This window comes from Corvus hawaiiensis, chromosome 2 (genome assembly GCF_020740725.1).
Source record: "Corvus hawaiiensis isolate bCorHaw1 chromosome 2, bCorHaw1.pri.cur, whole genome shotgun sequence".
In the NCBI taxonomy this organism is placed as follows: Eukaryota; Metazoa; Chordata; class Aves; order Passeriformes; family Corvidae; genus Corvus; species Corvus hawaiiensis.
Genome location: NC_063214.1, coordinates 61,016,176 through 61,042,448, shown reverse-complemented (window position 1 = coordinate 61,042,448; position 26,273 = coordinate 61,016,176). Strand labels below are relative to the sequence as shown.

Below are 26,273 nucleotides of genomic sequence, written 5' to 3'. Positions count from 1 at the left end.
CTGGGAGAACAGGAGTTCAGATCAACCTAACTTACAACTCCCTGCAAAATGCCCTCAGCATGTCGGGGCAGTTAGAAACCAGATCTTCTCCTGCTCCACTAGTCCCTATTTGAGAAGAGGGGACACTGCTATAACTTCCTTCCATAACTTGCAGTTGCATGCCAGGCTGTGGCTCAGTCTTATCTCTTGAGCTCATGGTTAGCCTCTTTGGCCTTTCCTTGTTTTTTTCCCCACTACCGTTAAGATCCTGCTAACTGTGACTGGCTTTGAGTCTTTGCCAAATGTGCATCTTCCTTCAACCTGACTCAGCTTCAGGAACTTGCTTTAGGTCTTGTGGGGACCTATGAGGGTCATCTAATTCAATTGCCTAACCACTTCAGAGCTGACCAAAAGTTAAATCCTGTAATTAAAGGCATTGTGCAAATGCCCTTAAACACTGACAGCCATGGGGCATTGATCACCTTTCTGGAAACTCATTCCAGTGTTTGACCACCATCTCAGTAAAGAAATGCTCCCTAATGTCCAGTCTAGGTGTCTTTTGAAGGTGGCTTTCTTGTTATTAATCTCATTGTATTAACTGCAGAACCCCCAGCTGGATACCCTGAGAGTCATTATAGGGACATTTCAGCGCCTAAAATGAGGGAGCTCAACATTTTAATCCAGTTTCCCCCAAATCACACAAAGTTAAAGCTAGTACTTGGTCCCAACCTGATATTCATTGAGGATCTCCCCGAGTTTCAAGTTCTCAACTGATGTATTACAATATACAGGATGCCTACATGCTATTCATACTCAAAGTTTAGATCTTCTTTGGCAGTATCTAAAATCCAGTGAAAGAGGTTCCCCTTCAGCTGCTACTGTACAAGGACTAAAAGGGTACCCTTCTAAAGCTCTGATGGTCTAGACAGACATGAAAAACCCATGAAGAAAAAAAAGAAGAAAAAATACATGCAAAGCAAATGCAGTGATTAGGTTACAAGGTTCTGTCAAAAAAGAGAATGTTTTCTGACTATCTGGATTTGAAGTTGTTTTGTGAGAGAGAAAATGATCTAAAGGGGAAAAAAAGGAGGACACAAGGAAAGGAAGGACAGAATATAATGAGTAAGTATGGCATGGAGTAAGACAAGGTGAAAGTTTTCTCACATCTCTTTTCCCTAGCTGAAGTGGCATCCATACACATTTATGTTACAGTACTTAAATACAAGCTGTCAGAACTAACACATTTTTGCCAGAATTATTCATGAAACTGTATGATCTCAAGAGAGGAAAGAGTTGTTACTTGGATTAAACTAGTTAATTTTCATTAACATAACTGGCATATAATTACTAGTTTCACCGGAGTAATTTATCACAGGCTCTATAGCAACCATAATCAAGATGTACTTTATTTTTTTAAATTTTGTGTGTACTGCCTGAAAGCATAATTTTCTCCCATAATAGACCTGTTGAACCTCTTTTCTCCCATAGTAGACCTTCTTTTCCCCTTTTGTACACAATTAGCATTTCATTTAATATTTCTATATTCCAGGTAGATACTAGAAGAGAAATAGGTCCTAAAGTGCCAATCACCAAAAGCCATGTTGGAGAGTTCCTTCACTACTAAATGCATTTGACACTAATTGCTGTTTATTGAAGAACCTGAGTGAAACATCACTCTGACATGTATCTGAATTCTCCCTGCATCTGTTTGAATTTTCCGTATTTCCCACTGTTGGTGCTCCACTTCATAGGACCAGCTCTCCCATGACTGGTTCCTCTGCCTGCACAGGAGTGTGGCTCCAAGGTGGCTGCTGTTTCTTACCCACAGCAGTTCTTACCCAACACAACAATGAAAATGAGAAATTTGAAGGTGTTAGTTTTTCACCTGTCCGCTTGTTGAAAAAAAAAAATCAAAGGTCCATGCTGGTACTTCCTCTACCAATATTTTAAATTATTTTAATCTTAGCTAATATTGCAAGCTTTTTTGGTTTAAAATTCATTTAACCAAGTTATCTGTAATGGATAGTTCAGGTAGGGGAAAGATAAGTTCCAGGATACTCTTGCTGGATTGATTAAAATTCAAAAATGTCAGAAGAAAAACTTATACAAACAATATGGTAGAAGTCATATTTATTGATAAAAATTAATATATCTGCTATAAAATTTGTAACAGTAATGCAACTGAATATTTATTTTGATGCATAAACCTGAATGTTACATACCAAATACAATACAGTAACACTGGTTTCCTCCTTATTTACACGTTTATGAAAATTGATATGCAATCCATGTTAAAAGAACTTGTAATGGAGAATAGTTACATTAGAAAAATAATATTCTTGATAAAGCATTCTTGAGGACTCCAATCACATTTTCAGGCCTCTTTCAATAAGGCAAAAATCCCTGGTACAGCATATAACTTAATTTACAAAATACAATAACTTCAGACACATCTTCAAGTTTTCTTTTGGTATGCTTTTCCTCACTGTAAAATTACTCAATTCTCTTACTAAACAGAAAGAACTTTCTATAACAAAACTTAATGAGTTCTACTACATATTACATATAAATTGCTGTAGCTTAGCGACCATAACTGGGCAATCTTTCTCCTTAACTGTTTGCTCAATGAGCTTTTCTTAGATGTAGGACATGTAGTATTTTGAAATCATTATGACTGTGGTATCTTTCTTCAGTTTTCATAGGAAACAATCTGTCACATTTTGAAACTTTTTTTTTAAATTTTATTTTATTTTAGGAACTGGTGCACAACTACATTTCCACTCACAAGAGAACGTCACAAATGTAACTAAAATTAGGCTTGGATAACTTTGAAAACATACTACTATGTGCCCAAACCCAAATTTCTTACTTTAATACTTTATAACCCTGCCATGCTCTAGAAATTCTTCTTCTGCATAGCTTCATTACTAGTCACAGTCAGATAGTTTTAATTCCTTCAAAGGCACAAAACTTCCACCTCTTTTCCAGTGTTGCTCCTACACCAGTGAATTCTTGTTTAAACATGCGTGGCAGTCTCATCAAAAGCATTTCTATTTCATTTGCAGAGATCTGAGAAAGAAACAAAGGTAAAATTAAAGTGAGAAAGCTGCCCTGTAGCTTGTAAAGAGGAAACATTAAGAACAGATATAATAGGGGTGTGGGGGAGAGGAATCCAGGCCATATGAAAACTGCCAACCATTATTATTTTTTTTTAACCTTAGCCTGACATGACTTTCCAGACTCCAAAGCAAGTGCAGATTCCTTGCAGGAATGATTTTGCTCTTGTAGGTGGCATCCCACTGTAAAGCAATGACAACTGCCATGCTGGGGCTGTGGCCACAGTGTGGTATGAAGTCCATCTAAAAACTACAGTCACGGGTGTTCTTGTGAGGAGGAGGAAGCAGATGGGACCTTATTCTTCTTCTCAGCCTACAAGCTCTTGAGTTCTTCTCCCAGCTCCATCAGTTTTTCTTTTTCAAAAAAACTTTATCAGCTCCCTTTTGTTATTGAAGGCTGACTATCCATGGAGCCATCTTCAGTCTTACCCAGTTCAGCCGCCCCAGATAACTAAGCAGTAAAGCTCCCAATTCTGCATTGGTCAGGATGTTTTTATCACTTTGAAACCTTAATGACTGGTCACCTTCCTAATGGGCAAGAGTCTCTCATTACAGGAAACACTTTCACAAAGGCAGCCTTCCTGGTATAATCAGTGGGGAAGTCAAGAAATGAACACTCATGGAACATGAGCCATTTTATCTGACTGCTTCTAAAGTGGTAGTCATGAAAGGAACAGCAAAGAAATCTATGGGTACTGCCTGTTATCCACAGGTATCTCCATGGCTTGAAAGGCTTCTCTGGAAATAATGATATTTCTGCTTATTTATATTAGTAGAAACCTTCTATGGTGAAAACTTTTCTTTTTAAAACATTATGTAAACATAAAATGTGCTAATTATACCTCGGTACACCCAAGGGGGGCGAGAAAGTATCTATTGCCTCTTATTTTTCTGTTGAGGTTAGTGCAGCAGAAAGATTAAATGATTTGTTAAAGGTGGCACCAAAACTCACTGTTGGAGGCAGCCTCAGAGTGATCCAAACCATCTCTCAAGTACTCACATGGCAGCAGTGGGTGTCTGGTTACTTTTGTGCGATGTATCTGAGCTCTGTACAGAGCCCTCAGCCCACACGGGTATGCTGACCTTATCATTCCTGCTCAGGCGAGGAATGACAGGCTAACCACAGAAAGTAATTGAAATTCATCTCTGAGATTGCATCTCTGGATCACGCTATTAAAAAGTAATTTGTTTCTACAAGCAGTTTCTTCCAAAATAAACCAACGAGGTCAAATTTTGCCGCCTGTGTTTATTATGCAGTAGGTAGGTCTGGTGGTAGCTGCAGAGATGGAGACAGTGCTCCTTCCTCGAGGGCTCTGTTTGCAACTCAAGAGCTTGACCCTGGCAGCCTCGCAGAAGTCAACATGTTACTCATGTGAGCAAAAACTCAAGGACAGAGCCCACAGTCATGCACAAGAAGGGACCGCAGCAGTGCAGAGGGAGAATGTCGAAGAACTCACTGGGCAGAAGCAATGAGCAAGAGGGCTGGAGCCCAGGGAGTCCATATTTTGTATGATTGCTCTTACCACTCAAGAGATACAGAGCTGGAGAGGTCATCCAAGGGAAAAAGCAGTTGAAACTAAGCCAAATGCTGTGTTAAGGAAGGACTTGAAAGATAACTGAGGAGATTGGGCATCATCTTATCCTGGGTGATGCAGGACAAGATGAAGGAAAGCGCACATGTGGCAGGGGCATAGAGAAGCAGAAGAAGAATGTCTGGAGGTGTGAAGCTCTGGATTCATCAGGTCTTGATAAAACCAGACATTTTAAAAATAATTGAAATTCACCAATTTCTCACCTCTTTCTGCCATCCTCATGCCCAACTCCCCTTTCATGGTGGGTGGCAGTGGGCTGTAAAGCATTAGCAAACCTGAGTTGCCATGGCCAGAAGGCAGTACCTAACAAATTCATCATCCCTCCTCACTTATCACTGCAGCCTATCTTAATTCCAGTGAACTTCTAGTTCAGGATCTCCTCTGCTTTTAGCTCTACTTTTTCATAGAAACAGAGGAAGGATCCAGGATCCTCCAGGAGCATGAAGCAGCCCCTCAAAGCAGTGGGAAGCTGATTTAGCTATAGGCTGAGGGGGCTGTTCAGGAACAAAATATCACCAGGATCAAAGGAGTTGTGATGCAAGAAGATCTGGGAAAGCACCATCATCCAAGTATTGGCAGACATGGGACACAGCTGTGGCAGGCTGCAGGGTGACCCCTGCATCTGCTAAGTGTCTCTGGCAGCCTGGCATCCTGCAGAGCTGCTGTTTAGCACTTGGAGTACATTTCACCTGATCAAAGGTGGCTATTTCACACTTGAGCTTCTCACCCTTGACTTGGTTAATATTCAGTGGAGAGGAATAGGCCCATTTTGGGGCTTGATTTCATCTCATTCTACAGCAGATACTGAAAAGTAAGTCAAAGAATCTTACCCTACAGGTATGTAGACTGTGAACCCTATGAACCGATGCAATAAACACTTTGCATGCTGTTTTGTGTTGGCTTCACTTTTGTCTTGGCCACAGCTTCACTGAAATTAGCAGTAGGGTCACTCAGTTCCTTTATGAGGTCATCTCTGCTTCCATGTGGAGACAAAGGACATGGTCCATTCTTGTGTTCATGAAGGTTCAGTTCAGTGTGACACACAACTAACAACTTTTCAAAGAATAAAGGGCCATCTCCAAGAGCTGCACAGTTTGATGGCCTCTTGTTCTGCTTTTTTTCTCCTCAGCTATATTTCAGAATCATGTGTCACGAAATCAGCTGCTAGTCTTTGCCATTTAGAGCTCCGCTCTTCTGTGCCACAAAGAATAGCTAAGCAGTGCGAGGCAAAGACCTCAACACAAGCACGTGCACTGTAATTTGCAAATGAATAAAGACTGCAAACCCCCAAGCCCCATATCCCATTATCTTTCTAATGGAAATGCATGAAGAATTTAACTTGCAGTAAAGAATAATACAGTATTTCTAAAGAGAAAACAGATTTTGATTAATTTTTTCTTACCCTAGAGTCCAACTGCTGCATATAAGACCAAAGATACTCTATATTGGCTCCAAAAGGGTGGACGTGAAGAAATGTGGATATGATACCTGTATTAAAAACAAACGCACACAAAGTATTAAAATTACTTCAGGCACTGCATCATTAAAATAGGCAAAATAATTCTGAAGAGTCTGTTCTTGCAGGTTTTTCAGTATGGATTATGATTCTTATTTTTCTTGCACAACCCAATAAACATAACAAAACAGCACATTTTTAATACAGTCATAGTAACATGCTAAATACAATAGTTCATCTTCAGGAATGACAGCAGTTATCAAGTAAGTGACCAAGATAATATAATGATGAATAAAGGAATTTCTAAACAAAGCCTTGCTCGGAGCATTTCAACTACTAATTTTATGCTTGATTTACCAATATAAAATTGTGGATATTGTAATGGTAAAATTATTGTTTTTTTCCCCTTCACTGGATTCTCTGTTGTGAAAATGTTTCATACAATTGTGTCAGAACCCTCACTCCCTCAAATTTTTCTAGTAATTATTCAGATGCTGGTTATGAAAAGTGTTTAATCTGTATTACCCCTAACTGCTGCTGAAGAAAACACAAATGCTTTATGACATATTTGCTTATTTACTTTTTCTTAAGAGAGAGCATATTCTGTCTAGCTTCATGTTGTTTTCAGGATGATTGTAAAATGTATGGGAATTAAAAGTGGCTTAGAAGGAGTCAGGATCTAAGTCTAGAGATCTTTTCTGCAGTGAAAATCAAGTGACAGCATTAATAATGGTGACCAGAGAAAACAAGATTTAGGGCATCAGTATTGCTATTAAAAGCACTATCCAATTGCTTCTCTTCTAAGCAAACAGTGAAAATACAAAATGGCATGTGTGTTACTTGCTGTTTGGGGAGAGCTGAACTGTAAGAATCAGAACAAATATTTCCAATTCTCTTTGGACGGCCTTCTTAGCTGAACCACCCTAGGGGAAGTTTCCTTTACTTAAATCATAAACACCAGGATTAAAAATGCTTAAAAATGACAAAAATGGGTCACTGTATCTTGTGTACTGCAGGCCATACTGCTTTCTTGATGCTGAATGAATTAGGATAATCTTGGATTTCATTTTTCCCCAAGTACTGGCCGTGGTTGAAACTGATAAGCAATATTTAACGCATTTTAGACTGGCTTTGCAAAAACACCTTTTTTCCTCCTTCACTTTTCAAACAGCATTTACTAACTTCTGGTCCTGCATAAGGAGTGGCATGTAATAAATTTTCTACTATGGCAAGTCCTAGCAGCAGTGACTTTCTTTGTGCTGTGGTGAAGCCTTGAGGTGGCCACCTAAAAAACAGAGGCTAGACAAAAATAAGAGAATAAAAGTAGGTATTTATTTGAAGGCCCGTCAAAGGTACACCCTGGGCAGTCAAAAGGCTACACCCAAGATGGGTCATGAGTTCCTCACACCTTCATAAGTTTGGTTCATTTTCATATCAGGGTTCATTCTCTAATTATAACTTCAGTCAATGATGTAATTACCCCAAGTTTGCCTCTCCTCTCAAGGCTTTAGTTTACACATTTTGGGCCTGAGACAATATAGGTGTCCTTGGAAAGCAAACCTAGAGAGGCTTTGTTACGTCTAACCAGCATGAGAGAACAGTAGGTAACAGGCCACAGGAAAATTCAGAGTTGCACACTAGGCAGTACATGATTTGAAAAATATAAAAGTTAAAACCTAAGGCATCAGTGGGTGACTACAAGCAACCACACAAGAGCTCTAGAAGCAAAAGCCAAGACCATCACTCTTGGATGAGTTGACTGGAAATCCAATTGGTACTCAAATCACATTTTACCAGTGTCATTGCATCTGTTATGTGGTTCTCAAGGCTTTTCAATTCAGGACATTCAAAGCCAGCTCTTTCATATAATGTAAATAGTAACTAATTTGTCAATATTTTGTAGCTATTGACTGGACTTCCATGATAACTTTTTAGTAATTTTTTTCTTTTATACTTTTTTCCTCTAAGACAACATTGTATTTTTTAAAATACAGAAAAACTTGGTGAATAGATGGAGGCAAGGCCCTTTTTTCCCTTGCCACACCTGATCATGCGTCAGAGGAAGAGATAACATGAAATCCATCTTGAGGAATCTTTTATCTTTGAACTGTAACAGTGAGTCAGTTGTGAGGGTATTATGACCAGTAATATCTGAACTGAGATTACTCCATTTATCTGAGTGTTCCACTGAACAGCAGATGTACAGGACCCACTTTGGGACACTGCCATTGTTTGTTACAGTCAAATAGTGAGTGACCTAGAAAAAAGGTTTGTTATTCTGTTCTTAAAATCCCATGCTTGCTGTCCTTCTCACAGAATGAACTTTGAACAGATCAAGTACTGTCCCCTGCAATTAAAAGTTCCGGTTTATTATAACAAGCAGAATTCAATCCAGTCACACATTTCTGCACATTCCACTGTTTTGCTTCTCACTAGTCACTGGGAGTTTGTGTCCTAAGCACTTTAAACATTTAAACACATTCTCACTTTCAAATGACCTCTTTGGTCTGAAGCGAACATGAGAATTGCTGACTCTGTGCCTCAGGAATAAACCAGCTATTTTCCTGGTGCCTAGGTGATTAAAATGAGTTGCATTTAAACAAATTAAGGTAGTTTTGGAACTATCACTTAACAGGATACCACTGATTTGTGAAAAGACCAAACCAAAAAAAATTAAGCCTGTTGTTTCAGGTCAACATTTCTGTTGCCATGCCACAGGGTACACTTTGGAATTGTGGGCCTCCATGCAAACCTGCCCCACTGAAACCAAATGCAAAATATGCACAGGTGTGAATGGGGCACGTTCCCTCCAAGGGTAGCATGGGTACAGCCAGTTCTGGATGGCTAAATTCCTGATACCAGTTAGCTGGCCCACTGCCTATAAACTTTAGCTTTAGGCACTCTTTAGGAGTTTATTTTAAAGATTTTATTCTAGGTAAAGGATATGACAGTCCTTGTGGTATTCTTTATAAATATTCATATTGCTAATTCCCTCACCTAATGTCAAAGGCATAAATCTGGCTTGCTTAATACATGCAGTACACATATTTTTTGCTAGGTAGTTTACTAATATTATTTCCCTCCCCTTCTCCTTCACCACTTTGTCTAATAATCATATGACAAGCTACACAACTCTGGCCTGCTATAATCTTGATGTAAATAAAGTCATCATACATTCATGCTTCAAGTATAAATGCAGATCCTGCAATTATCTTCATACCTGAAGTACTTTCATTAAACTGCAGAATTTTTCAGAAAGGCAAAATTCACTTGTATTTTAGAATTTTTCTTACTAAAAGCCATTTTGAACACAGATGAAACAAAAAAGTCAAATTTTTTTCTTTTTTACTTGTATTAGCACAAAGATGTGTGTAAACACATATGCAAAACAAAAAGCTGTTAGAAGGCATTTTGTTCTCAAAAATCTTCTTTGGATTATCTTACCTATTAATAGTGCCTCTTTTTCTGATTTTAGACCTGGGCTTCGTTTCTCTGAGGTTTTTTCTCTGTCCTGGTTGACCAACGCTACTGTCAATACATTGATTTCCTATAAAGTTTAAAAAAAACAAACAGGTGGTCATGTAGATTTCATTTACCTCAATTAAACTTGTCTGCTTCCTTTCAACTCTATAAAAAAATCATTACTTTAATTCACATCTAAAGACAAGACAATTATAAATAATTGATTGGTTTGCAGAATATTAAGACACATTTTGAACTACCTTTATGCCAAGTGCTGCCAAGAAGAGAAATTTTGCTTGTGGAGTAAGTAGTAACTTTGTTGCTAGTGCTTCTTCATTATAACAGCTGGAGAGATTGTGCCATAAAGTGTGGGGATGGTCAGAAAACTCACATTTTGTAGCTGTTAAAGCTGTAAACCAAGACCGCCTCCAGGGAACAAGGATGGAAACATTCAGCTACAGCCATAAGAGTAAATTCAGCAGTCACTAACAACATTTCTAGCTACTAGAATGCAACCCACTGCCTTGTTACACTTTTCAACCAGTACCTGGCATGGCATTGGCCCATCCAAAACAATTTTCAGGCATGTTTTGAGTGTCGGCACATTTCAGGAAGACTATTCCTAGCTTGCATAAAGCTACCTTGTTTTAAGGACTGAAAGAGCAACAACCTGAAGGGCAAACAAGTCAAGGCTCCTACTCGGAGCTCTTGTTTTCTGGAACCAGGTGGCCTGAACCACCTAAATTTCATCCACGAGATCACATAGCAGATGCTCCATCAGAAGTACCCAGGCAGTTGTGTGACTGGGAATATGTGAAGTAAATAAATTATCTCCAAAGCATGCAAGTGGCCTTAGAGTGTATTGCACAATATTCAAGCGTATCCATGGCCTGTTTCCATGGAGCAGCCAATGTGCAATAACTCGCTCCTCGGTGAGGCAGTGACTCACACTGCTGCATCTGCTCTGCGAAATGCTCAGCAGTTCCATGCAAAACCTCGGAGGCAGAGAGCATGGCACTGGAGATACGATGGCATGAGGTGGGACTGTGAAGGAATGGTGCTCTTGCTCTGTTTGAGGGAGTCCAGGTAAGCTGCTGGACGTTGCGTGGGGCTGGGCAGCCTTAAATGCAAGCAGATATGTACTATTTGGTATAATGATGTGGTTCATTTAGGACATACTCATGGTGTGGTGCCTTGCTCCAAAATTTTTGGCAAGAATTTTTGGCAGTAAAAGAGGGACAGTGGGCTTGGGTTGCTGTAAGGCATTTCTGAATGTGTGCATAATCCATGCTAAAAAAAGGCATGAACTCCAAAATATGTCACATGTGCCTCTTTATGGATGACTAAAGGCTTCACAGTCTGTGAGATTGGTAAAAAGAGACACACGCTTCCTCATTCTCAATTGAAAAAGGAAAAGAAACAACAAATAACATAACCCAAAAAACCCCAGTGACATAGTCTGTGCTCTTTATAGGCTTACTGCAAGGGGCAGCTGCCAGATAGGCAGTGCCTGATGGCTCAGATGCATCGTGGCTTCAAGTGTTCCTTGGCGTCTCAAAGAAGAGCAAGTTGCCATGTGTCAGCTAAGGAGCTCCATGTGCACATGGGTGACATACATGCAGATGTGCGTCCTTAGACCCCAGTGACAAGGGGCTCTGACAGACCCTGGCCCACATTGAAGGAGAAGTGAGATCCATTGGGTCATCTGGGGTTTGTTGCAGTTGTAATGGCCAGCTGAGGCATTTCTCCTGGCCAGAGATCTATGTGTAGTTGTGCACACGTCATCCTCTGCTGCCTTTTTAGTTAGTAGAAATGAAATAACATTTTAGTTGTGTATTTTAGTTTAGGGAGTCTGCAGTGTAAGAGTTGGCAGTGATCCCCTCTTAAAATAATGGTGTTCACCTTGACACTAACACTCCTGTAGCGTTGTAATGCACAGGGCACATTACAGCAGCAGCAGCATGCTCTAAATTGTCCAGCACTGTTGATTCCCCTCCTGACAGAGCCAAAGGCTAATGCAAATTCTGATCTACTGCTGGCCATGACATCCAAAAACAGTGAAAGGAGACCGAGGTAAGAAACTGAAATAAGAAAGGTGTTTACATGCTCCAAGAGGGCAGTAATGATGAGGGGGTTACAGACCAGAAGAGAGCTGGATGACAGATTTCATGATAGTGCAGCAGGAAGGCAGAGCAGCATATGCCACCAGAGTATAACTTTGACTTCATCAGAGATAGAAAAGCTGTCTAAAAATCACAATTTCCGAGAGGGGAAGGAGAGAGCAGAGAGATGTGTATTTGATATAACAGGTCCCAAACACAGCACATTTGCAGTTTCAGGTGGGTTTAGAAGTTTTGTCAAGCAGTGATGCAGGGAAAGAAACTATAATCCCATTGGGAGCAACGAACAGATGGATTCTCATTTAATGCCTAGATTTGAGCCTGTGCAGAACGTTTTGTATGATTTATAGGACAGTGTAAGGGGATACTAAGGGAAGTCACATCAAGTCTTCCTTAGCTGTATGTCGGTACAGAGGATAAAAGAGTAAAAAAAAATTTATGGAGAAGCCTGAGGAAACGAGTGGCAAAGATAGATCAAACCCCTGGCTTTAGAAGAAAGTTGCAGGTTCTTGGAGGCTTGAAAAGGAGAGGTTTCTGCCACCCAAAACTACCTGCCTCACAGAAGATGATAAATTAGACCACTCTGATGTATTCAGCTGCCAAAAGATGTGTGCACAGGCCATGAGAAAATACAGGGTGTGCATAGCCACATAAAGCAGATCAGAATTCAGTAGCAATGCTGCTAGAAATTAATAGTGGTTTAAGAGAAATGGCATAATTGGGTCTAAAAAATGGGTGTGAAATTCACCCAGAAGCTAGGCTAATTATAGTGTAAGTGAAAACCTTAAGAATCTGACAACATATTGCAGATACAAATCTGGTACCTATGAGGCCTTTACAACAAATCCTTATGCAGTTAGTTTACACTTTTTAGAGGCACCAGTTATGTCAACCCACAGAAACAAGACTTTTAAGAGTACAAAGGTGAATGAGGCAATAAACAATTGGAAAAAAACAGTTAGGTCACGTCTCTGACATGAGAAAAAGCTACTGATCACCAGATGCCTGAGGAAAATTATTTAATATATACTACATTACAGTAATTCCTTTCTTTCCTGAGACCATTCTTTATTTGGCAAATTATATTTTCTGAGGCCCTAAGCAGTCTCCTTCAGCAGGTTTCATTATAAAAGGAATATTTTGCTACCATCTGTCAGTTATTGCATTACAAGACAAGAACACAGCGGAGCATGTGCAAACTGCTACTTATTAGAAATGAAATGACCTTGCAAGATCTAAATGCAGTATGTGAAAGGCTTAATCCAGGTTAAATCACACCTGGAGATCATTAGGGACATGGTCCTATTTATTATTCATGAATCATGTCAGGTATTGGAAAACTTGGAGGACCAATTTGATGATGACAGGTCCGGAGCTGCTCAGTATGAATGCAACCATTTTGTGTGATGCTCTCACCATTGCAGCTTAGAGCTTTTTCTTGCAAATGACACTTTCATCCATCAGCAGATGACGAAAAGACGTGAATTTCCCTCATGGGATTGAAAACCCTATGGTTCTGCAGATACCGCTTGGGACCAGCATTTTGATTCAGGGCTCCCTGCATTTGAACCAGGGGGAGAGAAACAGATGGAGAGTCTTTCTGGAAAACTTTCAGTTCAGGAGAACTTGCTGGAGGAAAAAAAGGACAGCAAATAACAATTTTATCCCATCGACTTTAATATCCACAACCAGATCTCTGACACCACTCTTGACACAGAGCTGAGAGCTGCGGAGAGTCATACATGGCAGTTTTGCACAGGGATGTATAAAGCCTGTCAGTAAGGTGGGAGAGAAGTTTGGTTTGCATCATTCACTCGAGTATCTTAGCTTTTTTTGGAAGAAAATTCTTTTGGAAGAGGAATGGGGAAATATATTGCTCCAAAAGGTGCCTGGTCTCACTGTCCAGAGAGCAGCTGGGTCTGACACTGGAGACACAGCAAATGAGAGAGTGACTCCTGGAGAAATGCACTTGCAGAGAGAGACACAGAGCTCCTGAAGAGTAGAAGAGATGTAGTGACTTTCTACAGAAGATAATCACAGATCTGTATGAACAAAAGGCTAGCTCTGCACTCCAGGGCTCTAGCAGATCAGAAAGCTCCAGATATTTAGGCTGGATGACTTGGGTCTTTCTCTCCTTTATTGGTTTCTTTTTTTCCCTATGGAAAAGTAAGATATTAAATAAAAAGTTCTCAATCTAGACAGCATTAATCCTCTTCAGGTCAGTTTTGAACTAGTGTAAAAAAGGCAGACAATACACAATATTTGTTCTTGCCTGAAAATATATGCTGGCCAGCATCCCTAAAAATGGGGGGAGTGAGGACTTGATATTCTCCATAAACACTGAGCAAGAGTTGAACAGAGCTTGCACAGTAGCTGCCCTACCTGGAAGCTCCTCCTGCCAGAGTGCAGTTCTACACCATCTGTTCAGGATTCTGCTTTGAAAGGCAGAACACAGGATTTAACGAATGTGACATTGAAGATATCTGACATGTGACCAGGATGCAATGACATCCAGAGAGATGAAATATTCCCTCCACTCTCTGGGTAATCCAAGTGTTTGATAATTATCTTTGAATCTAGGGGGAATGATGACTGCTTGCATACTATCTTCAACGACCTCATTTTCTTTGTTGTATTTTATGGAATTCTGAAGAATTGTGTGGTGACAGGATAAAAATAATATTGTGTCTTCTGAAACACCCAGTAAAAATCCCATAAACCTACCCGCCTCTGGAAAAGTTTGCATTTTTACTATACATACAAAGCCAATTGTCTGAGGCATTAAAACAGCAGCAGAATAAGGAAAGACTTGATGTTTGTCACAGCGGGCATATGACAGAGCAACTGCTGAATGTTGTTAAATGGAAGGGATACACCACACTTTCTCATCAGCCAGGGGATTTATGAGAGAAAATGAGTAGGAGGAGAAAAAACTATATATCTGAAACATAAGCAAAAATCTTGCAGGCTATTAACAGCAGGCAAGAGAGATGCTGTAAGCTTGGAAATAAAAGGTAATTTTAAAATTCTGGTAGAAGGAAGAGCCATGCACACGTGATAACAAATCTGCGGCCTATAAGGTATTGAAAGGCATACATGTGCCTGCTCTGAGCCCACGGAACAGGGCTTGGACTTCAGGTGAGTTTGCCCAAACTGCTTATTGAGGACCAGGCAGGTGTGACTACAAACTTGGGTGGAAATTGGACTGCAACATGACAAACTATATGTATTTAATTTATTTGCATTTATCTGTGAACCTCCTAAAGTCTGGTGTAGATGGGTTTGCTTTGCTAGTTTCTCTTTAAATGTACTTCGGAACTACATTTGAAAATTTAATCTTGCACTTTTAACCTGAGTGGAGCATAATTCAATTTCCAATCAAGTGAATGCAAGTCTTGCAATAGTTTCAATGCACATCAAGTCAGGCATCTTAAATTTATGGGGACATGCAAGGTTGAGGTACAGGACAACTTCTGACAGCTTAGCATGGTCGTCAGTTCAGAATGGGCTACTGTCCTTGTCTGTGTTGTTATCCACGGTGAATTCAAAATTATTCAATACAAGTTGAGCTAAACGACAATGAAAGAGCTTATTTAAATTTTTAACTTAAATCAACTTTCCTTGCAAATGTGGCAATGTATGAGTACTCTCACAGGCAGTGATTGTGACTCAGATGATCACGTCATCACAAAATCATGCAGATGACCTTGGGAGTCCCACCTTTTGCTCAGAGCAGGATCAGGTGAAGTGGCAGAGCACATGGATGGGCAACAAAAAGGTTGAATGGCTCAGCAGTTTCTCTCCAACATCCCAGTCCTGCACCCTTATCAACAGAGGGTTGCCTCCATCCCCTGCAGATGGGATTTTCCAACCACCACCACTTACTCCATCCTTGTGATACTTGTGATTGAAGACTTATTTCCACAAGCAGGAAGGAGTACAGAGGCGCCATTACAAATGGGGTAGATGTGATAACCTAATCAGAGAAAGCAGAGTCCCCTGACCCAGCTACTTCCAGGGCTGTCACAGGTAAGCATCAGCCCCAGGGGTCTAACGTGACACCTGTGAACATCAGTCCACCTCTCTGAAACATCTTACAGACTGAGAGAGCATTGTCTGTAGGAATACGGAACTTATTATGGGATGTAGGAGCAGAGCATCACGGGTTTGTACAAAACTTAGTTGAGTGTCCTTATCAGGGAAAGAAAAGGCAGGAAAAGGGAGGGATCATGGCAATTTGGGAGGGGATAAAAGGGAGTGAGTGGTTGCATGTGAACAGGTTGCTGGTCAGTACACGTGTATAACACTCATTAAACTCAATTTCTTTCTTCCTGGGTGAGGGACTCTGCTCTGTGTGCACGGGGGGGCTATGAGGGGGTCTGAGCAGAGCAGCTGGAGTGGGGTCAGCAATCAGAGAGCCATGTGCCTAGGGTGCTACAGTTAGAGAGACAGGGGGGTCCAAGCAACCAACTAGGGACACCATGGAGCCTGGGGAATGGCTAAATGATGACAGTCCAATTTCTGGAGGGATTTGCATTGTGTATATGTGTAAGTCTGCACGTGTATTTCCCGCTAATGGACCTTTACCCTGATCAGCCAGAAAGGGCTGTTTTTGTACATCAGTACTGTTCATGTTTATGAATGCTGAGTTTGTGTTGATCTGTGTGGCTGGCCAAGTGTATATAGATGTATGCATGTGATGCATGTGTTGTAGATGTGTGTTCTTCCACGTGACTGTGAAGAATATGTGCTCAGTGTAGCTGCAGGTCTCCCAGAAGAAGCACTACTTGGTTTGGGCCAAATGTCTCTAATTCTTTCTTTAACAGAGCTTGTTCCCCTTCGCAGGCTACACACTGTGTTGTGATGTGATGTATGAAAATTTGGTTGAGTGTCTGAACTCTGAAAGTAACTTAAAATTGTCCTAACTTAAATAAACATCATGTGTGTTACATAGCTCTTCTCTCAGCCTGTCGTCATCAGTAACTGTTTCTGACTGCTGACTACTCTTCTAAAAATTCTGTGACTAGAAAATTGCTCATAATTTTGATTAATAAAATTCTTTTGTTGCTTCAAATGAATTACCTTGTGCTAGTGATTTAACTACTTCCTAGAAAGCTTATCTTTTACACAGACCTGGCTCCTCATGGCCTAAGAATTGGTTTTAGTAGAATGGCTAGCTCTAAGTTAAATGGCCTTGTGACGCACTGTCTATATGCAGAGAGGTTTCTTGGCCTTTTCTATTTGTACTGGGATAACTCAGTTCACAGTAAAAATTTGCAGTGTTGCATCACATATGAAAAAAATAAGGCAAGGAATGAGGCATTCAGCCTTAAAACCAGAGCTCTAACAAGTAGCTAGTGCCACTGTTAGAGATAGCACCAGGTCTAAAATTAATTTTAAAAAGCCTTTGCTTTTCAGTGCTTTTTTTCCAGGGTCTTACAAGAGCCTTCTCCTTCTACTATTTACCTAGTGATGCAGAAGGACATATTTGCCATATGCTGCACTGCTGGTGAATACAACTGGTCTGTCATTAGAAATGATAGACACCAGGTGTCATCTTTTCATTCAAATCAAACCTAAACTGGGTAGCTTATTTTATTCTGTTCAAGAAGCCAGTGTCAGTTTTGTCAGCAACAGCACATTGTAAATACTTTTAAAGGACACTCACATAGAAATTTACTTTTAAAATATACTAATTATTGTAAATTTAAGAGTGCACAAATAAACAGTTGACAACTTGAAAAATTATCTGTCATTAAAATTATTCTAACAACAATGTAGAAAAATTAGAACTGTGAATGTAAGACCTTATGAATGAAAAACTTCAAGGATGGATCTAAGGTTTGTTTATCTGATTTATCCTACATAATAGAAGCATTTTCAGGAGTGAAGATTAATTGTATTATGGTGCTCTTGACATCCTATTTTTCTGATCCATTTGCCAGAGAGATGCTTTTAACTTTTTCATTACAAAGCTTTTACTATTATAACTTTCACCTGCTGAGTTTAGGCAACTAGCAATAACCTGAAAATGCTTTTCTCGTTGAAACTATCTCTTCATATTTTTTCCTTGTGTTTGAGCACATTTATTTTATGGGAATGTATATATGCAAAATACAGATGACTAATATGAAAGTTACTTCATGATCATTTTCAAAAGTATGATCAGGTAACTTCATTTTCTAAAGTGGGATTTATGTGTAGGTTCCTGATGACTTAACACAGATGTTTTATGTGATGTGAAGGTGGTTGCTTTGCAAGATAAAAGGTAATTGTCATTTTGCACACTTTGTTTTAGGGAATTGCAGAAAACAAATGGCTGGCTGAATTAAAGCATCACTTGCCCACCAGCTCTGCTGAAGTCATTGTAGAAGGGGACATTTCATGTTTACTTGAGACTGAGAATTTGTGAAAACCCTTTGAAATGGTCTTTAGCACAAATATTGCTCTTGCAATCTCCTAAAGAATGATGCACTTTTTCAAGAACAGTCAAAGTGAGAGAAAAAAAAAAGGCTCTTTGTTTCCCTTCTGGGACTTGTAGAAGTTTTGAAAATGTCTTTGTTGAAATAAAAAGAAGTAACAGGCAGGGAAAACCAACCTTAAATTCTTTATGAGAGTTAATGGTTTTCTTACTGAGTTTGTATTTGAAAGATATTAACTTTAGGAATCTCCACATCTGAATATGCAAAAAGTACTTAAACACTTTGGAGTTCTTATTCCTTTGGAGTGGATCTTGATCAGGATGACAAACTCTTTCTGAGGTACCTTAGAGGGACTTGGGAATATTGTTTGATGAGAAGCTCACCATGACCCAGCAATGTGAACTCACAGCCCAGAAAGCCAATTGTATCCTCGGCTACATCAAAAGCAGCACAGGGCGAGGGAGGAGATTCTGCCCCTCAGCTCTGCTCTGGTGAGACCCCACCTGCAATGCTGCATCCTGCTCTGGGGCTCCCAACATTGGAAGGACATGGATCTGTTGGAGCAATGTCAGAGGTGGGTCATGAAGATGATCAGAGGGCTGGAGCAACTCCCCTGTGAGGACAGGACAGTTGGGGTTGTTCAGCATGGAGAAGAAAAGGCTCTGGAGAGATCTTAGAGTACCTTCACATACCTAAAGGGGGCTACAAAAGAGCTGGAGAGGGACATTTTACAAGGCCATGTTGGAATAGGACAAGGAGGAATGGCTTTACACCGAGAGGGCAGGTTTAGATCAGATTCAAGGAAGAAATTTTTACTGTGAGGGTGGTGAGACACTGACATAGGTTGTCCAGAGAAGTTGTAGATGCCCCATTCCTGGAAGTGTTCCAGGCCAGGCTGGATGGGGCTTTGATCAATCTAGTCTAGTGAAAGGTGTCTCTGCCCATGGCAGGGGATTGGAACTTGGTGATCTTTAAAGCCCTTTCCAATGAAAACCATACTATGGAGAGTGTCTCTTGGGAATATTGAAGTTCCTTTCTCACTTCGGTCACATTTTTTCCATGTCTATTCCTTGAAAGCTGGTTGGAAGGAGCATGAGTGTAGTGTACAACTCCCAGGACTGCAGTAGTAGGCTTGTGGCTGAAGCAGAGGTGGCCCGTCATCCTTCAGGTGGTTGCGGGGGAGCCTGAGTGCTCTGACAAGCCAATCTGCCTTGCACACTGTGTGGGTTAAGCACACAGCTGCATATGTATAAGGCTGAATGTTATTCCTCACTCAAAATGACAGGATGACTCCTGTATACGTGGTGTAGTATAAATACTCGGGGAAAATGCTTTGGGATGAAAGGCTTCACATAATGATCAGGTATTATTAAAATGTCAAGTAGCTTTGGGCATTGAAGATCTGTCTCCCTGTGGAGCTCATATGAAATTTAAAGTAAAAAAACTTTTGTGATTTGCTGAGTGGGTGGCTGAATGAGTTTTATCATTGTGTCTCAGAATTCTCTTTCTCCTCCCTCGGATGATCAGAATTCATTGCAATCAAAAGCCAAGTCGCTCTGACACTCTTAATTAGGGACAAGGGAAGTGGTGTGATTTCTTGCTGCACATCAACAAAGGGGTTATTACTACAGCCTAGATCCACTTCAGGCAGCACATTCAGTGTCAGAATATACCCTGGTCTGCTCCCCGTTTGCACCCTGTAGGGTTCAATCATGGCTAGAATCTCAGAGACTGTGATTTAACCAGCAGAGACACCTATACCATGCTAATGAAACTCTTGCTGTCTTCTGAAACGGCAAACCAGGGCTGGGGTGGCAAAGGGGGGAACTCAGGGAGGTTTGATCTACCAGTGTATAAGAACTTCTGAAGGCTGAGTGGGCTCTTTGATAACATCCTAAACAGCCTGTTAAACTCCTGCTTCTTTTCAGGCCTTGTGATATTGAATTCAGGAGGTGGTCATTCCTCATGCCTGTCGCAGTAAGTAGGAAAGCTGCTGATCTGCAAACGGTCAGAGCTGCTTGAATCTATCATGCTCCATGTGCTGTAAATTGAAGGAAATGAGAAGAAATGAGTGATGGAAGGGCTACAAATAAATGTCTGGAATGGAAAAGATAGGAAATAGAAGGAGGCACAGCCACTCCTTGCACCTTGGTGCTGGCCCCACCAGGACAGAAGAACCTGAATACAGACAGTAAATGTGTCTCTCTAAAGTCCCCCTGATGGCTCCAATCCAGTCAGGGTAAGGGTCCTTGCACCTTCTCCTACTGACATAACACACCCATGATGAGAAACCGAACCCCACTTCTCTCTTCTCAAAGATCTGTCCTCATCCCCGCACTGCCCGTTATTCCTTCTTGCTCTCTTTATACATTTGCAGAGGGCAGCAGCTACAATGAAAGGGGCTGGAGGGTGCCCATAGTCTGTGCTCTTTTCTTCTAAGGTAGGGCAGGGAGACAAACCCCAACTTCTGGCATTCCCTGCAGGGAATGTCATGGGTATGGAGAGCTTGAGCTCATGGGTATGGAGAGGCTACCAGGACCCTTTCTTTATTCTCTAATGCATCCAGGGGCCATCGCCTCAGTTTCTGCAGTGCCCATTCACACCCCATGTGCTCCCGAAATGCCTGCTGCAAGGCCAGAACACTCCATTGGGGGGGAGCCAAGGAACATACTCAGTGACTAACATCAGTTTGCTGAGGCAAAGGTTCACAGCTTACAAACCTGGGAAGCTCAGATAGGAAAGAAACACACAATTCCTGACATGTCCAAGGCCTGCACTGGGGTTTTCTGGCCTGTAACTTTAGACTCAACTTGCTCTTATATAAGTCATGTTGAGCACATTTTTTATTGAAAGCCTGTGCTGTTCCAGGAAGCAAGCCTTTTGAAGAGTGGGATAACCAGGTAGTGGCTGTTGCATGCACAAGGAAGTGAAGCAGAAGAATCAGCAATCACTTGGGATCTTCATCACTGAAGATGACCAACTTTTGTCCCACACTCCCAAACTACTGCGATGATTTTACAGTCTTCTAGCTCCTACTCTTCTCCCTGTGTTCAGGGCCCTTTCCATCTCACCTGGCTCAATGAGATGCTGCCACACTACGTGGAGCAGCCACATCAAATGCCATGTGTGTACTAACACATACACTAATATGGAACATTCGCAGCAAGCACCTTTGAGTGCCTAAATTAAACCTTTGTATAGTGAAGTACAAGAACTGAACTCTGATGAGTTTGATGGAATTACAGACTTTTCCAAAAACTGAAGGGGGTTAGCTTTTTAAATCTTTGCCCAACTTGTTGCAAAAGTAAGCCTCACTTAAGAGCCATTTTTCTTTGATGAAGATATCAGTGATTAACCTACTCTGAGAAAAGAGAAACCTAGGGTGTAGTTAGGAATATCGTCACTTTCAGTGTAGTATAAAGTGAACAATGCAGTGAAATATACCCCCTACTCAGAGTCAAGGGTCATCTGGTAACTGCTTCAAAAGCAGGTACAAAAGACAAGAATTAAAGGAAGAATTAACATTAAATGTTAGAGGCTTGGTTGAACTCAAGAAATGCTCTGACAACAGCTTCAAGCATTCAAATGGAAAAATGCATCCCTACTTAATATTATTGATTTCATGTCTGGAGAAAAACCCACAGAACATTGTGTCCAAGCTGCGGGAGACACTAGCTGAAGGCAGACAGATGAATGCAGTCAAAGTCAGTACTTTGTTCAAATAATGAAACTCCAACAGAACAAAAGGCTGATCAGAAAAACCTTGTGGTGAAATCAGTTTCATTCTCTGAAAAATATTAATTTTATTATGTCTTGGTGATAATGAGGTAACCGTAAAAGTCTTTTGGCGAAATTCTGACTTTTTACCTGATGGGGATTTCTTTAGTGACTTCAACAGTGTCCGGACTTCACTATGCAGTTGCAATCTGGGCATTTGAAATGCTTCTGTGACCACGACCCAGGTCTTGCTTTGGTTGGAACGTGGCAAACTGATACTCTTGATTACCATTTTACAGCACTTTTAATGTAGGAGTTACAGCAGCCATCTAAGGAAGGCAGATAGCTGACAAGGGAGAGCAATGAACTCCTGGAAGATCACTGAGTACTTCTAAAATGAGACTTGTATAAAAAAATCTTCCTTTCTCCATTTACATGGAGGGATACCATGGATGTTAACCTTCTGACCCCCAAACCAGGGATGTATTCACTGCATTTGCATGCAGCGCCATATCTATACTGAATTCAGCAGTGAGCAAAAGGAGATTTTTGATCAAAACACAGAATTAATTTACGTACTAGCAGCCTCACAGAAAGCCACTGAACTTACAGAAACAGTAGAACAATAAATTGTCTTTGTAGAGTTAGTCACAAAATATGTTATTAGCATTTTCAGTTTGCAAAATGGTCTCTACTTGAGCACGGCAAGATTATTTTTTCATAATTGGGAGTGTTCAGGTCCCAAGAGTCTCGGAACCTCCTCGAAGAGGATTATATCTGAAGTTATGATTGTCCATTGGTCATTATTTTCACTTCAGTTAAGACAGAGATGTGAATGAAATAACATTACATGCAGCAATGAATAAGAAATGAAGAGAGTTCAGATTAAAAGCAAAGACTGATCCCTTCCTAAGCACAGGACAGATGGAAATGAGCACTCAGTGACAGCACCTCTGGCAGTGCTGGCTGTTGAAGTCTCTGTTAATTCCAGGCCAGGATCTCGGGCTCTATGTACTGCCTGAGCCCGACATTTGGCCTTTCCTGACACAGAGTATATCTGGGAAATGTCAACAGCCATAACAAATATTACTGCATGTACCTGGCAAATCACTCATGAAACACCCTTATGACTGTACAGAGCCTTGTAAGATGGTTTTGCTTTCTGGAAATAACAGATGAACTGACAATATGCTAAAATTTTGGTCTCCCCCACCCCCACAGATTTGTGTGTGAACTGCCATGCAGGGAATATGACATTGCAATTGCTTCAGCATCTTAGTCAACTTAGTTCATTCTCCTGCAAAAACAAGAGAAGAAAATGAAGGTCAATTTGTTGGTTGAGAATCTATAAATTACTTCGGGGGGACGTTCTTCTTTTTCCAAAGGTGTCCAGATCCTTGTCTCCCTTTCTGGATGGTCTCACATAATGGGTATGCAGAAGACACACCAGGATAGGTCTAAGTATACATTTTCATCTGTATCCACTTTTGCTAAGAAAAATATCCATGTTTTATTTTAAATAACACCATTTTCTAACGTAAAAGATGATGCAGACTAGTGGCATCAGGAGAAATCCTGAGTGAAGAAAGTAATCTTTTTAAGATTACAGTATGGGTTTTCTTGATGTGTATGCACTGTGCCTAAAGTTTCTCCTGTCCTTTCTAGGAGCCTGATTTTCTGCAGAGTAAGTAATCTAAATATGCCACAGTGTGAAGATAAGATTGTGTGTTCAGTGTACAGGCATACGTTGCCATTTTTCCTTACCAACACCTCCCACTATTGCTCAGCATGTAGAGGTATTTCATTTGCTGAATTCAACCTGTCAACTGTAACAAATATGTCCTAATCCAATTATATGCATCACAGTTCACTAAGAACCACGTAGGAGCCACCAAGCCTTTGATCATCCCTGATTTGCACAGTGGCCAGGGGCAAAATCCATGGAGTCTGCTGAGAATACATGTGGAGACAACCTGCAAGGCACACCACCTGAGTGCTATATATTTCATATAAATGACAATTGTTTAAAAGGCACTTCAGCTTCTATTTTGCAAAGTTTGTTATTGTAGCAAATGTTTTAACATCAGTTATTTCCCTCTATTTCTCTATTTCCATTTGTACTGCCGTGCTTTCTCTGATTTCATGGTGGTATTATTGTTGAATACATGGCTGCGACTGTGACTCAATAATTGTAACTATCTGGTTTCCCTCTTTGCCATTAATCTAAGTATTGACTTCTATTCTTAAGAGTCATATATTACTATGAGATCGGCTTGGGAATAGCTCATGGAAAAGAGGGGCAGAAAATAGACTTTCTATCCTATGGAAAATTCAGGCATTTGAGGAACTTGTGCAATTACAAACCGAATAAAAATCTTACATTTTGAAAAATTTACTACTAACCAAAGATTCTGAAATATTTTGGTTTAGATATCTGGGAATGATGTACTGAAACACTCTCTTTACACAATTGAAATGTTTCCCTTTAATGCTATTTCAACCTTTATATTGTATAAAAAAACCTTTCAAGCGCTTCTGTTTATCCAGTTACATATGAGCGGAAATGATACAAGTTGAAGCATTCAGGTAATTTCCCTTTAAAACATTTCAATACTGCAAAACATTGTTTCATCTACATTTTTGTTGAGGAAGCAAGTTCTTTTAGAGAGTTTCTAAGCCTTACATTTAGATATTCCTTTAGGATTTCCTTTGGGAAACCTGCAAGCAGCTATTACACAACAACAAGTTTTTAGGTAGCATATGTGAGTATTTCAAGATCATCATTGGATTAATGTATTTTTAGTTTGCAAACAGAATCTTTCAAAGGGGCAATGGGACACTGTGCAGACAGACTGCAGCTGCAGATTTGTTGGAGCTATCAGACAATATTGAATGTCTCCTGTCCAAACGCTGAGAGCTACGAGGCTCTATCGACTTCACTGCGGAAATGGATTGCAATGAATGAGATTTAGGAAAGGATTAAAAACACGAAGACAACATTTCCTTATCACAAAGCAGTTCACAAAATTTGAGCCTTCCATTCCGGTTTAAAATAAAACTGTTTTTGTGGCTGAGCTGTTAGAAAACACACGGACTAAAATAGATGTTAAAATATATTAGTGTTTAAACTGTTGCTAGTTCTCTTGGCTAGGAGGAAGATATTGTATATAATTGGTTTTAATATTCATATGTTTATGACAAAGCACAAGACTGCATGGTTTGGATGACAAACATAGCAGGAAACTTTCCCTTTTTTTCTCTTTCCTCCTTATAGAAATGGTTGTTTTGATGGCAATCATTAAGGGAATAACAGAAGCATTTTCTTTTCTTTGACAGCAGGTTTAAAAAAAACCATGACCTTAAGAGTCCTTTAATGTTGTTGGACAAAATAATGATTCAATGAATTAATTTTGTCCTCTTGTGCAAGTTAACTGTATCAAAATTATACACATATATGAACCACTTCACTCAGAACTGAAATATGGCCAGGCTTGCCCAGCTGCAAGGTGGCAGCCACAGAGACAAATGGTATAACTTTGTAGCTTGAATAATCCTGGACAAGACACTAAGGAAAAGCATTTCTTTTGCAGTCGTTTCCATGGTATCTTTAACACCCACATATAGCAAGTAGGACATTGGTTGTTAAAGTCTCATCCAAATAAATCCTACAAAGTAAATTGCATGGAACCCAATTTATCTACCTCGAATGAAGTTTGCTGGATTTGAACCTGTGGCTTCAAGAAAAAAACCCAGACACTTCAAACCTGATGTGCAAATCATTCAGCCATTCTACCAGCTTTAAGACATCCATAGTAAATTTGAGACCACACACATATGTGTACTAAATCTATACATAGACAGATGTACCTACATTTGCTTGAGATTCATCATGCCCATTGATTTCTGCTAATTCCTTGGCGCTTTTTAACTGCAAAGAGTGAAAAAAACCAAAACAGAACAAAACAAGCACATTACTTCACTATTTCACACAGTTATCTTTGATTTATTTGAAGGAGCATTTTTTAAAGCTTCCAATGAGACAAACAGATGGAGCATATAATTCTAATGAGTTTTTGCTCAAACCACTTTGAAACCAACATACTTAAGGCTTGATAGGTTGGCAAAAAAAAAGAAAAAAAAAAGAAAAATAATAAGACTAGGTCATTATTTTTTAAATAATAAGATTAGAAAGTAGTTTCAAGACATAAAAGGTGCACAGATTTCTCTCTCAAGAATAATAAACAATTTAATTTCCCATTGTTGTTGCTATTAATTTAAACTTTACAATATTTGCAAGTTGCCACTAGCTAAATAGTGTTTTGCCAATGATTACTTTTGAATGATATATTTTGAGCTAAGATGCCGAAGTGCTACTCTACATTGTCTTCCTGACAACGCATCTAAATAAC

The 26,273-nt window shown here is 40.0% G+C and overlaps 1 protein-coding gene across 9 annotated transcripts in view; it reads right to left on the bottom strand.

The window, feature by feature from the left end:
• Positions 1 to 2,092: 2,092 nt before the first annotated feature.
• ENOX1 (ecto-NOX disulfide-thiol exchanger 1) overlaps positions 2,093 to 26,273 on the bottom strand; it is a 359,243-nt gene continuing 335,062 nt past the window's right edge. For 8 of the 9 annotated variants that reach the window (XM_048295355.1, XM_048295348.1, XM_048295347.1 and 5 more), the window contains 4 exons: positions 25,736 to 25,792; positions 9,588 to 9,690; positions 6,090 to 6,175; positions 2,093 to 3,048 (listed from right to left, as the gene is read on the bottom strand). In XM_048295355.1, coding sequence (XP_048151312.1) covers positions 2,917 to 3,048; positions 6,090 to 6,175; positions 9,588 to 9,690; positions 25,736 to 25,792 — 378 coding nt within the window. In that variant the 3' untranslated portion in view covers positions 2,093 to 2,916. The remainder of the gene's footprint in view (positions 3,049 to 6,089; positions 6,176 to 9,587; positions 9,691 to 25,735; positions 25,793 to 26,273) is intronic. The other variant, XM_048295354.1, reaches the window with a different exon arrangement.